General features: G+C 58.7%; 1 protein-coding gene across 1 annotated transcript in view; it reads left to right on the top strand.

The window, feature by feature from the left end:
- Positions 1–13,626, top strand: part of STK32C (serine/threonine kinase 32C) — a 71,830-nt gene that overhangs the window by 48,930 nt on the left and 9,274 nt on the right. The window contains exons 3-8 of the mRNA XM_055560024.1: positions 9,949–10,100; positions 10,416–10,589; positions 11,321–11,358; positions 11,456–11,545; positions 12,304–12,407; positions 12,975–13,091. Coding sequence (XP_055415999.1) covers positions 9,949–10,100; positions 10,416–10,589; positions 11,321–11,358; positions 11,456–11,545; positions 12,304–12,407; positions 12,975–13,091 — 675 coding nt within the window. The remainder of the gene's footprint in view (positions 1–9,948; positions 10,101–10,415; positions 10,590–11,320; positions 11,359–11,455; positions 11,546–12,303; positions 12,408–12,974; positions 13,092–13,626) is intronic.

The following is a 13,626-nucleotide window of genomic DNA, read 5'->3' as shown; positions in this document are numbered from 1 at the left end:
GAGCGTTTCCCGAGCTGAGCCGACGGCGCGTCTCCCAGGAACCCCAGGCCAAGATCCGCCTGGGAGCCCAGGGGGCTGGAGGCCTGGGGTGCAGCCAGCTTCACGTCTTGCTTTACTCTCGGTGTTCAGAGAGCCTCCTCTGCCGCATGTAGCTTCTGTGCGAGCCTCGCGTGGTGCCAGGCTCAGGTCTGTTCAGGCGAGTCTGGCCTCGCCCCTGCTCCTTCTGCCCTGTTTCTGCCTTCCTCCCCCAAGTCCTCCTCTGAGGAAGCTGGGTTTCTATCCCCACTGGCTCCTCTCTCCCGTGTCCACGGGACCTGCTTCTCAGATGCCGGGCAGCCTGGTGCTCACACTCTCCACACCCTGCTTTTGACTTGATGGTGTTTCTGGCTGTCCTGCTCATCCGCGAGACCACCCGCATCCCTGCACAATCGGCCCTGAGGCGGGCGAGCAGACAAGCTTCCGAGGCTGCAGCGGCACAAACGCGTCCCCCGGCAGTCGCGGTGCCGGACGTCCAAGCTGGGTCGGCCCTGGGCTGTGGTCGCCGTGGGGCAGGGCTGGGCCTTCTGCAGCTCCGGGGAGAGCCTGCGTCTGCCTCCTCCAGCTTCCAGAGGCCTCTGCTCCCCGATGAGGACACTGGGGCCCCCTGGATCACCCAGGACAATCCCTGCTCTCAGCATCCTTCACGTCACCCCAGCAGCAGGGGGCTTTTTGCCACGTGGGGCGGCACATTCGCAGGGGCCCGTCGGGATGCAGGGCCCGTTGACCTGCAGCCACACGTGTTCTCGGTGAGCGTTAGGCTGCACCCCAGCTTTGAGGCCGCTGGCAGGGCCGTGGGTACCACGCCGCACATGGGGGAGCCGGCCTGTCTTCAGCTGGGCTCCTAGAGGCGGGCGGTGCGGGTGGCGGCTGGATGCGCGTGGGATGCTGCCAGACGCGCTAGGCCTCCCTGGGCCCGTGCTCCCCAGGGCCCCGCCCAGGGCGGCTGCCAAGGCTGGGCCTCTGCCAGCCCGACAGGCGAAGGGGGAGCATCGCGGAGCTTTATGCTGCATTTCTTCATGAAAAGCCGGGTTGAGCGTTTGTTTTTTCCTCCGTCACGTCTGTTTCCTTATTCACGTTAAGCCTGTTATACATGGAATTGATTCTGACTTATAGTGCTGTGAATGGGCCATATTTTACCTCTTGTTATTCCACCACCATATTTTAATCAAAAGTCTAGTCTCCCCATAAATTTGAGAGGCCGCCTGTATAACATAGTGAACGTCCTTACGCAGGTGGGTCTATTTCTGGGTTTGCACTCCATCCCGTGGCCCACCCTTCTGTTCCACGGTCGGACCACACGTTATCACAGAAGGTTTATATAACATGCTGATACCTGACAGGGCTCACGTCCCTGCCTCCTTCTGCTTTTAAAGTTTTTTTCTTGGCTATTTTTGCTTGACTGTCTTTCCTTATGAATGCTGTGACCAACTTGTCAGCTCCAGGAACAAAAAAAAAATCTGCAAAACGTGAACAGCATTCAATTAAAATGGCAATGACCCTGCCATCAGTCACCGACTCTTCTGGGTCATCAGTCATTGGGGTTTCGCAGGGAAAGCCCGGGGCTGCCCAGGGGTCCCAGGATCCCCAGACTTTATTCCTTTTCACACCTTATATCTAATTCCATTTCCTCTTTGTCTGCCTTAAGTCGATTATGGGAGGAAGAAGCTCAGAAGCGAGAACAGTCCCATCTGAGGAAGTGGGTTCACAGGACCCACACTCGCAGCCTTGGGGGCTGCTCACGAAGGCAGAGGCTTCTGGCCCTTCCATCGGTGCCGCTCCGTGTGACATGGGGCCGGGCTGCCTCTGCTCAGGGAGGCACCGGACCCCAGGCTCTGACCTGCCACCACTGGGGCCACTCCCCCGTGGGGGGCTCCGCAGAGCCGCAGGGGCCAGGCCCATTCAGCCTCTTCCGGCCAGGTTGCCGCCCACCTAAAGCCCTTGTCAGCAGCCCCGCTGGAGTGCGTTGGGCTGCGCCTGACTCTGCAGGAAACCCTCAGCACGGGGCTCAGACAGCCACGCCTGTGCCCGACGGCCGCGGGCCTCCAAGGGCCGGTCTTCGGCTGGCGGGGGCCGTGCTGCCTGCCCCCTGGCCCTGGCTGGCCGATGTGCAGGAGGTCAGGGTGCTGGCTGGACTCTGCCCACTTGGAAGAAGGGAGGGGGCAGTGACCGGGGGAGGGCAGTGAGAGGTGGGCACTGTCCTTGCCCGCAGGCCTGGTCAGGAGCACTGAAGGAAGCAGGGTGTTCTCACGGCCTGGCCAGCTGGGGAGACATGTCCCGCGGTGGTTGTGACAAAGCACACGCCCGGGTGGCCTCGGACAGCAGAGGTGTGCCCTCCCGCGGGCTGGAGGCCGAGGCCGCAGGGGAGGGGGCGCAGGGCTGGAGGCCGGAGCGGGGCAGGCTCTCACCCCTCCTCTTGCGGGGTTTTCAGCTGCACATGGGAATTAAAGTGACTTAAGTCAAAGGACATTACTTTGCCAACAAAGGTCCATCTAGTCAAAGCTGTGGGTTTTCCAGTAGTCATGTATGGATGTGAGAGTTGGACTATAAAGAAAGCTGAGCGCGGAAGAACTGATGCTTTTGAACTGTGGTGTTGGAGGCGACTCTTGGGAGTCCCTTGCACTGCAAGGAGGTCAAACCAGTCCATCCTAAAGGAGATCAGTCCTGAATATACATTGGAAGGACTGATGCTGAAGCTGTAACTCCAATACTTTGGCCACCTGATGCGAAGAACTGACTCATTGGAAAAGACCCTGATGCTAGGTGGGAAAGATTGAAGGCGGGAGAAGGGGACGACAGAGGATGAGATGGTTGGATGGCATTACTGACTCAATGGACTTGAGTTTGAGCAAGCTCCGAGAGTTGGTGATGGACAGGGAGGCCTGACGTGCTGCAGTCCATGGGGTCGCAAAGAGTTGGACACGACTGAGCGACTGAACTCAAGTCGAAGGAACAGAGGCGTGCACACACGTTTGTTTAATGTGAGTCTGGGGACACGGGAGCCCTCGTAAGAAATGAGGACCCACAGACCAAGCAAACCCTGAACGTTTTGTGCCGGCTTAGACAAGGTGGCCACGTGCTAAGGTAGCTGGAGTCCGTGGGAGGCTGAAGGGGAGGAGAGATGTTCTAACAAGGTCCACTGCACCGAGTCCTCCCAGCCTCGATTTCCCGTCCTGAGGATGAGCCTGTCCGCCTGGGGTGATTCCCCAGATTCAGGAGGGAAGGGGAGGGCAGGTGCCTTCCTGACCCTGCTGTCCTGTGAGCGTGGTTGGCTGGAGGTGATCGTGACCAGAGAGCATATTTCAGGGTGCATCCCAGCTCCGTTCACACACACACATACCCAGGAAGAGTCGCCACTGTGAACCGTCTCCACGAGCTGACTTCTCAGTCCTGAGAGTAGGTCAGGGTAGTTAAACAGTCACGTCTCATTTTAGGAGGTGGTGCTGGGAGGCTGGGCCCCAGATGGGGGGTGGGCCCCCACCAAAGTGAGGCTTCTGCACGGTCTGAGTCATCAGTGCTTAATGAGAGGTGGCAACAAGTGAAGAGTGAGGACTGCAGGGTCAGCCGCTGTGCACCGGGTCAGACCAGAGGGCGGTGGCTGGGGCGGCGTCCAGGAGGGAGCCCTCCGGGCCATGCTGGCTGGGGGGCTGGGGGCAGGCCCCGGTGGGTGCAGTGTGTTTTCTGGGCTGTGGTTGGAACGTCTCTGGTGACGGCGTCGGGTGAGCTCTGAGGGTGCTGCCCCCACACAAGCATCCACACACGACCTGAGAGGGTTCTCTGAGGTTCATATGGAGCTGTTCCGCTTCAGCTAGTGGGGAAGCTTTCGCTTCTTGTGATTCCACATCAGAAGGGTGGGAGACGAACTGGAAACGTGAATTACTGACAGGGACGTGCCCATTTGACACCCCACGAGGTGTGTGGTTCTCTCCCTGCAGACACGCCCTTTCTTATTGAAGATAATCCAAGATTAATTTGTTTGCAAAACCAGTCTGGTCTCATTAAACACGACCTGATTACTGCGGTCAGTACAACAAGAGCAGGTTGAACACGTAGGTCCTTTTAAGGTTCCTGCTTTGCTGGAACTTCTGTGAGGAATTCCTGATCAGACTTTGAACAGCCTCTTGAGGCTAGAAGCTAACTGAGCATCTCATCAGCAGACTGTGCCTTTAATACTCACATATTTGGGTGAGTTCCTCGCTTCTCAATGTCCCCAAGGTATCCTGCGATTCCCGGGACCTGCCAAGAAGTGACTGTAGTCCTCTGTAACGTTGCAGCCCGTAAGGCAGGCACCAGGCTGGAACTTCACAGGGTTTTACAAGCATTGCTCCATAAGGTCAGCCTTAGTTTCTGGTCAAGCCCGATTTGAGTTGTCTGGAATTGTCGCTATAAACATCTTTGTCCTGAGCAGTTTCCCTGCACATCTACTTGGCCATCAAGGATAAGATAATTGGTTGACGGTTTGGTTTGACAGTTGGGTTTCAATGCCGTAAACGCCAGATTGCAAACTACACTGGAAAATGATAACATGTCAGTCAGCAAATCCTTTGTGGGCACAGCCATCCCTCCCACCCGTCAAAGCCCAAAGTTTCCAAACTGCAGCTAATATCAAAAAGGTGGTGAGTCGTTCAGCACAGTCTTGGAGACACTGATGACCGACTCTCTGGCTTGATACAGTCTCATGTGCTCTTTCCGCAACGTATTGTGCAATGCTAGAAGTTGGCAGAAAAATAAGACAGGCTCCTCCTAGTCCCCTCAAGGAAGTGGTTATCTGATTCTTGATGAGCATATATTTTTTGAAGCACTTTTGCTGTTCGATGGTGGAGAACGTGACATAGACAGAATTTTGGTACTTGGCACAGAATCCAGCCAAGTAATACAAGGGCTGAGCTTGTGATGAATCATTTCCACGCAACCCAGATGGGAGCCACAAGTTATGTACGCTCCTTATATTGATAAGAAACAGCAGCATCCTTTGTCTGATCATTTGAATTCTAAGACACCCAAATACACTGTAATCATGAATCTACACACGTTAAATGAGTTCAGTTTTTTTGGCCATGCCACAGGCATATAGGATCTTAGTTCCCCAACTAGAGATCAAACCTGTTCCCCCTGCCCTGGAAGCAAGGAGTCCCAACCACTGGACCACCAGGGAAGTCCCTATTTTTTGGTATTTTTATTTTCACATTAAAATTCTTAAAAATTTTTGCTGTTAATTTTCATGTTTCATTAAGTCCCTTTAAATGTCCCTCTTGTTATTATTTTATCTTTTATGGAAAAATTATATTATGGTCAATTGTCTCTGCTTGCAGCAAAAATTCTCATGGTGAAAAAACCCAGAGAACCACTACATCATTTTAAAATACGACATTCGAGCCAAAGTCTGGTAACATAACCAATGTTTTAAATTAAATAGGAGAACATATTCTACTGACCTCATATAAATAACTGTATTTTCATGAAAACAGGATATTTAATAAGAGTCTCAATTTTAGAGGGAACAGATTGGGAGAGAAGATAAATGTCTCGGTTCTGTTTACAAAGGTGTAATTTTCCAGATTGCTGAAAGCTAATAGCTTAAGAGAAAGAAAAAAATAATAAGCCTGGAAAGCACAATGAAAGGACCAGCAGTGCTTCAAACAAAAAGCCATAAAGATGATAATCATCCTCACGAGCTCGCGTAGTCCGTGTAATTAATTCTTGCTTTCCTTAATCTCAGATCAGCAGTTTTCAGAGCCCATCAGGGGACTTCCCTGGTGGCCACCTTCCAGTGCAGGGACGCCGGTTCCCTCCCTGGGCGGGGACTGAGGCCCCACAGGGTGCCGGGCAGCTGAGCCCACACCCCGTGGCTCGAGAGCCTCGCGCGGCAGCTGCTGAAGCCTGCTTGCCCGGAGCCCGGCGTCCACAGCAGGAGAGGCCCCTGTGACAGGAAGCCTGGACGCCGCGGCGAAGATCCCGCCGGCCGCGGCTGAAGACCCGACGCAGCCAAAAATAAATCTAAAAAATAAAAAAGGGCCCATCAGTTTTCCCACGAGTTTAGACAGGCTCACCAAGTCCAATGGTGCGGTCTTAGTTACCAGATACCTGTATTCTAGGGTCTTTATCAAAGTCCTTTCCATGAACTTTTTAAAGATGAAAGATTTTTGTCTGCAGTTGATTATAAAAGCTTTCAGGAAAGATCAGTAAAACAGTAACCATCTGTAAATGGCTAAAGACTGAAAAATAACCGTGGTCAAAGATCTGATGAGTTTATTGTAAAAATTATGCAGTTATGGAAATTTGTTTTTTTCTGTTGCATATAACAATTTGAGATGATAATTGGAATTATGACATACAGTCATTGTGAGGACATTGAAAAATTTCTAGGCATTTTATATAACTTTGGAAGCTTACATATAAGTAATATCAGTTCAGTTCAGTCAGTCATGTCCGACTCTGCAACCCCATGGACTGCAGCACGCCAGGCCTCCCTGTCCATCAGCAACTCCCAGAGTTCACTCAAACTCATGTCCATCGAGTCAGTGATGCCATCCAACCATCTCATCCTCTGTCGTCCCCTTCTCCTCCTGCCCCCAATCCCTCCCAGCATCAGGGTCTTTTCCAATGAGTCAGTTCTTCACATCAGGTAGCCAAAGTATTGGAGTTTCAACTTCAACATCAGTCCTTCCAATGAATATTCAGGACTGATTTCCTTTAGGATGGACTGGTTGGATCTCCTTGAGGTCCAAGGGACTCTCAAGAGTCTTCTCCAACACCACAGTTCAAAAGCATCCATTCTTCGGTGCTCAACCAGGGAAGCCCAATAAAAGCGAAATCTTTAAATGGATACCTCCTCTAATGTGACTCTAAACCAGTGAGCTTAAAACCCACCAGCCTTTTGTGACTTCACCATCCCCAGAGATAGCACGAGAGATACAGGCCTCCCCGAGATCTAGGGCTTCTCCCGGTTAGTCCAAGAGAGCAGCGACCGCTGGGTGACAGAGAGTCAAATGCAACCCAGTCTGTCCTGAATCTGTGCTGCTGGACGGGCCATGCTGGAGGCTTCCCAGCTCAAGCAAGGGGGTGGGGGGACAACCGGCACAAGCCGTGTGGCTCCAGGTGACTCGTGTCACACAGAGACGGGATAGCACGAGCGTTCCGGGCTGGTGTGCGTCAATGGATGGCCAGCGGGCTCCGACACCCACCCCCAGGGAGAATCACGTTCACAGACCAGCTCTAACTCGTGTCTTCTCCCACTAGGCTGTGCCTGGACGGGAAGAGCCAGGGAACAGCTCTGCCCTCCCCTCCCAAGGGCCCCCCATGGAGACCACGCTGCTCCGGGCAGCTCCCGGACCCCTTCTGCAGGCTTCTCTGCTGTCACGGTCCTTCTGTGTGCTCCAGAAACCCCCGGGGAGGCAAGGTCTGACCTCTGCACTCTTGGGGTTTGGCTAGAATTCAAGATGAGCTGAGAACATTCCAGAACACAGAGCCCAAAGATTCAGGAGGCCTGGGTCCCGCTCACGCTCCATCTGTCCCGGCCTCCCTCTGGCTCGGAGGAGTCCTGACCTGCGGTGCTGGGGCCCTCGGAGCGGACGGTGTTTGGCCCAGCCCCTGCATCCCTCCTCGGGAGAAGGCGGCATGTCGCAGCCCCGGGCAAGAAGAACCTCCCCAGAGCTGAGCGTCCAGGCCCTGCCGTGGCGGCCTCGGGTGTGCGCAGGGCTGCCAGGTGGGAGGAGAGGACTCCTGGCCGAGCGCTGGACTCTGCTCAGTGCACTCTGTGCACTGACGGGGTCGCTGAGGTCCCCTCCGCAGGCACTGGTTTCTCCTCCCCACGCTGAGAGCACGGGCTGCTCTGGGGACTCCTGCCTGCACCTCCCGGGGACCACGGACGGTAGCTCTTCCTGAACTGAACGGAGCCTCAGCCTGAGAAGGGCTCCGGAGCTGAAACCGGGGCGGGGGTCAGCTGCTATTCACGCCTTTTACCCTTATTTTCATTTCGAACATTCCAACTGTCTTTCAAAGCAACAGTGTTAAAAGCGATCTGGAAAATGCAGCAAGTTAAGGGGAAAAAATCTCCATCCTGAGACAGCGCCCTTTCTGGGCTTCTTCCTGCCCCTCCCACGTGGCAGCCCCACGTGCCCTCCACCGCCTCCTGCTCTTGGGGCAGGCTTGGTACTCAGCACACGGGCCCTTCTGGCCCCGTGGGGTGCAGGGCCCCTCACCAGGCAGGGCGGAAGATGCTGAGGCCAAGAGCAGCCCAGAAGCGCCCTCTAGGTCCACAGAGGCCCCCTGAGGTCCACAGACCTCAGTCCCCAGAGGCCCCCTTCAGTCCCCAGGCCACCAGTGGGCAGCTGGGGGATCTCTGGTTCAAGAATCTCACTGCACCCAAACGATCAGGCTGAGCGGCGGGTCCGGGGGCGTGAGCCCCGCTCGATGATGGAGGTGCCGCCTGGCCGCACCCACAGCCCTTGGGCATGGTGTCCACCGAGTGGTGGCATGGCGTGGCTGGCCTGTGTGATCAGGAGCTGGCCGGTGGCCAGAGCAGGGTCTGATGTTATTCTAGGATGTGGTGTTTCTGCCTCAGTCCGACAAGGAGCCGGGGCCCGGCCTCTAAGCAGTGTCAGGGTTTCACTTGTGTTTCTGGCTCACGTCTGCACCGCAGGGCCAGACTCGTGCCCTGGTTGGCGGCCTGTGAAGGCACTGCCAGTCCCCCAGGGCCCCCAGCTCCAGGCCGAGGGTGGGACGGGCTGGTGTTTCACACTTGAAAGGGCCCAGGGGCCTTCCCTGCAGCTGGGGTGGGGCAGCTCTTTTGGCTGCCCGGGAGAATCCTCAGGAGCATGGACACCAGCCCCAGGGGTGGGGCTCTGGTCTTCAGAGCTCCCGGGGGCTCGGCCAGGCTGACGGTCACGGAATGGGCCTTTGTCCACTGAAGCTCTGGGGTCCCTCTCCCGTGACCTCGGTCAGAAGCCCCCGTTAGCAGCCCACCTGCCCCTCTGGTGATCTGGCTTCCAGTTGGCGTGGCTGCACTCTATCCAACACAGTCATGGAACCACACAGGGCCAGGTCCCTGTCTGCTGCCTGTCAGTCTGTGTTCCTGGGTGACATTCTCAGGCTGGGCTGGGAACACAGAGGCCCAGAGAGGAAAGCACTTGAAGTTAGGTCTGTGCTGTCCCCAGGCAGATCCAGGTGGGTGTCACCACGCCAGGGCAGCTGCCAGGGAGAGCGCCCCAGCTTTCCCAAGGGACCACTTTGCTGAAATGAGAGGAAAGATTCAGAAAGACTCATTGTCCTCAGATGGGTGTTCTCCTGGGTAGGAAGGACCTCTAGGAGCCTTGGGGTGTGGCCACCTGCCCAGGCTTCTCTCCCGGCCTGGCTTCCAGCAGGGCCCGGAAGGCTCGGTGACAGACGGCCCTGGCCCTTGGAAGGCGGTGTTTCGTGGCAGAGTGGACGGCGCTGTCTGGTAACCCGCCCCTGTCTGGGTCCCTCAGGGCGCCTGGAGCACTGGGTGGCCACGTTCACTTCTAGTGGCTGCTGTAACAAGTGAGCACACGCTGAGTGCTTGAGACGGCACACGTTTATTCTTGCACTGCTGAGGGCCAGAGCCCCAGCCTCAGTTTATCTGGGCTGAAATCAAGGGCCCTGCAGGGCTGTGCTCCCTTGGAGACTGGAGGGGCGAGTCTCCCTCTCGCCCCCGCCCGTGCGTCCTGAGCTGCAGCCCCTCCCGGCGTCATGTTCCCTTCTGCGTGGACCGGACCGTGTCCCCAGATCCACGTGCTGCAGCCCGGCCCCCAGGGTGAGGGGCTTTGTGATGGGCCGGGTGCTCAGCTGCGGTCTGAGGAGATGCGTCCCTCCAGAGGCAGAGAGTCCGGCGGTTTCCGTCGCGCCTGCTGAGCTGCCGGGCCGGCGGCGGGGTGATGCGCCCTCTGCCCCCAGGTGTGCATCGTGCAGAAGCGGGACACAGAGAAGATGTACGCCATGAAGTACATGAACAAGCAGCAATGCATCGAGCGGGACGAGGTCCGCAACGTGTTCCGGGAGCTGGAGATCCTGCAGGAGATAGAGCATGTCTTCCTGGTGAACCTCTGGTGAGCGGCCGGGGGGGCCTCTCCTGCCCCAGGCGTCTGCCCCCCACCCTGCCCCCTCACAGCGCCCCCAGGGCCAGCAGCCGTCCAGGTGACACCACGCACACACGCACGCACGCACGGACCACCGCCAACCCCACCACCACCACCATCATCACCGCCACCACCACCACTCTCGTCTCTGTCACCGTCACTGGGAGTGTCCAGTGGGCACAGCCTTGGGTTCAGGGCCCTCGTGCGGGGGGCTGGTCAGATGTGGCGGCGGGGCCGTGGCTCTGGTCGTCCCGCCGAGCGAGTGCAGGCGCCCCGCGCCCTCAGGTACTCCTTCCAGGACGAGGAGGACATGTTCATGGTGGTGGACCTGCTGCTGGGGGGGGATCTGCGCTACCACCTGCAGCAGAACGTGCAGTTCTCGGAGGACACGGTGCGGCTGTACATCTGCGAGATGGCGCTGGCCCTCGACTACCTGCGCGGTCAGCACATCATCCACAGGTGCGTGCACGCCTGTCGGGGGGCAGCCGTCCCACAGGACCCCCTGGGCGCCTCGTGCTCTGCCCTGCCCTTGCCCGCACGCCTGCCCCACGTGTGGCACCCGGGCCCACAAGCGCTGGCTCCCGGCCAGCCCCTCAGCTGCACGTATGAGGCCCCCCTGGGGCGGGTCATGTCTGAGCAGGTGAGGCCGGGCACGGGGCGCCGGTGCCTTCCTTGGCGAGAGGCCGCCTTCACCTGCTCTGATAAGTGCAGGATTCCTGCCCCCGCCCCGCTGGTGCCCTGGTTCCCATCTGTCATGTCCCTGGCAGATTCAAATTAGTTTCAGCATCTGAAGGCTGATAAACGAGGAAGGTAGAGCTGCGTCCACAGGACAAAACACAAAATCCCATGAGGTATAAAGTGCGGCACACATGATTTCTGCAGCTCTTCCTGGGGACGCTGATCTGGTCATGGTTCGGGCACGAACGCTTCCCGACTGAGTGTCAAGAGGTCGGGAGGCCAAGCTCAGCCACGGGCAGACCCGGGGCTCTGCAAGGCCCTCACCAGGGGTCCAGGCGAGCGGGCTCTGCTTCTGTGTTCTGGGCTCCGGCACCCTCCCCGACCAGTGCTGGGTGCTCTCCCACTGTGGCCCCGGCAGAGGAGGGGCTGGGTTCCTGGGGTCCCGCTCGTGGGAACCCCCTGCCCCGCCGGGATTTCTGGCCTCACCTCCCCGCTCCCTGCTCCTTCCACAGAGATGTGAAGCCCGACAACATTCTCCTGGATGAGCGAGGTGAGCCATGGCTGTGAGTGGCCAAAGCCTCAGGAGGGGTGCCCCACCTGCAGGACACGTCCCCCTCTGATACTCACGCTGTCTTCTTTCCTCACAGGACACGCACACCTGACCGACTTCAACATCGCCACCATCATAAAGGACGGCGAGAGGGCGACCGCACTGGCCGGGACCAAGCCGTACATGGGTGAGCTTATCCCGCCCGGCCCGCACACCCCCGCCAGCCTGCCAGCTGGCCTCCCACCCCGACCTGTGACTGGGGGGGTCGGGTCCCTTCCCTAAAGCTGCAGCAGCAGGTGATGGGTCAGGCTGCTTGACCTGTGCAGGGGACTCTAAGTGATGGACGTGCGCTGTGGGTCTGATAACGAGAGAGCGCTCTGCCAGGGGCTTCCCAGGTGGTGCTAGTGGTAAAGAACCTGCCTCCCAATGCAGGAGACATAAGAGACACGGGTTCGATCCCTGGGTCAGGAAGATCCCCTGGGGGAGGGTACAGCAACCCACTCCAGTATTCTTGCCTGGAGAATCCCAAGGACAGAGGAGCCTGGCGGGCTGCAGTCCATGGGGTCGTGGAGAGTCAGACACGACTGAAGTGACTTAGCATGCACACTCACCTCCCTCGTCAGGCTACGGACCTGGAATTGAACCAAGCAGCCTGTTGAAAAGGACAGGTTGACCACTGAGGGCTGCTTCTCAGTCCAGCTGTGGCCACAGCCTGGTCTCTGGTCCTGGCCAAGGTTCCAGCCCTGGACCTGTGGTCCTTGGGGGCTGGGTTACCAGGGCCTGGGGTCATAAGGCCTCCAGTCGCCGGGGGCTGGGGTCATGGGCCCTGTGGTCACTGGGCCTGTGGTCCTCAGGAGCTGGGGTCACGGGGGTCGGGGTCACGGGGGTTGGGATCATGGGGACTGCCGTTTGGGGATGCTCAGCTGCTCTTGCCTTCCTGGAAAGCTCCGGAGATCTTCCAGTCTTTCGTCAACGGTGGGACTGGCTACTCCTTTGAGGTGGACTGGTGGTCGGTGGGGGTGATGGCCTACGAGCTGCTGCGAGGATGGGTATGGAGCTCCTGTGACCTGAAGGCCAGGACCCCAGACCTCCCAGGGTGGCCCAGAGCTGAGGCTGCCCCCATCCCCAGGGCTCAGGGATGTCCACGTTCCCTGTTAGCGAGGCAGCATGCTGGAGGGGGTTGGGTGGGCAGAGGACCGTCCCGCAGGGCTGCACCCCACCCCCGAGCTTCCCTTGAGGTTTCTAGGCGGTGGGTCCCCCTGCCCTCCCTGCAGTGGCCACATCTCAGCGAGTCCTGGAGCCCAGGAGGCTAGAGCCTCGTCAGGCCCCCAGCTGCCCTTCCCATTCCCTCGTGGGGACCCCCAAGGCACAGCACCCTCAGATGGCCGCCCCCTCTGCCCGCTGCAGCTGGTGCCCTGGGGCCAAGTCCTCTGTTAGGGGAGGTACCGGGCGCTGTGCTCCCCCAGCCTGCGGGCAGCCTCTCTGGTCGCTTCCCTGGCTGAGGTGCAGGCTTCCCGGGCTCTTCCCTGGGGCCGCCCTGGGATGAGGTTAGGGGTGGGGTGGGGTGCCCTCGAGTTGGGGGAGGTGCCTGCTGCAGCCCCGCCTCCCCTGCCCAGAGGCCCTACGACGTCCACTCGAGCAGCGCCGTCGAGTCGCTGGTGCAGTTGTTCAGCACCGTGAGTGTCCAGTATGTGTCCGCCTGGTCCAAGGAGACGGTAGCCCTGCTACGCAAGGTGAGTGCCCGGCCTGCCCAGAGTGCGGGCCGGCCGGACATGGAGGGGGTGTGGGGGGGGACGGGCAGCCCGGAGCATGAGTGGGCCGGACTCGGGGGGCTGGGCGGGCCGGCTGGACTTGTGGGGTGGGCTGGACATGGAGGGTGGGGGTGCAGACACGGAGGTTGGGGCAGGCAGCCTGGAGTGTGAGTGGGCCGGACTCGGGGGATGGGGCGGGCAGCCTGGCGAGGCTGGCTGGACACAGGGGGCCAATTCCTGCATCCTGGGCCGCGTGTCCATCTCTGCCCTGGCTGCCCGCCTGGCCTGGCCCCGGGCTCCTCATCTTGTAGCAGCTCGGCCTGTGTGAGCGCTGGCGCGGCTGTCAGTCCTTATTACCTAATCGAAGCCTCGCGTTTCTTCTGTCACTGACGCCCCAGCTCAGGGCAGGTCACCCCAGCGTGTGTCGGGGAGGCGGCCAGGGCCTGGTCCCGCTCAGGCCCGGCTTGTCCTGTTGGAGGTAGGCAGCCACTGTCCACTGCCAATGGCCTGGCCAGCC

This window comes from Bubalus kerabau, chromosome 22 (assembly GCF_029407905.1).
Source record: "Bubalus kerabau isolate K-KA32 ecotype Philippines breed swamp buffalo chromosome 22, PCC_UOA_SB_1v2, whole genome shotgun sequence".
NCBI classification, from domain to species: Eukaryota; Metazoa; Chordata; class Mammalia; order Artiodactyla; family Bovidae; genus Bubalus; species Bubalus kerabau.
Note: the sequence above shows the minus strand (reverse complement) of the source record. Positions and strands in the feature narration are given on the sequence as shown.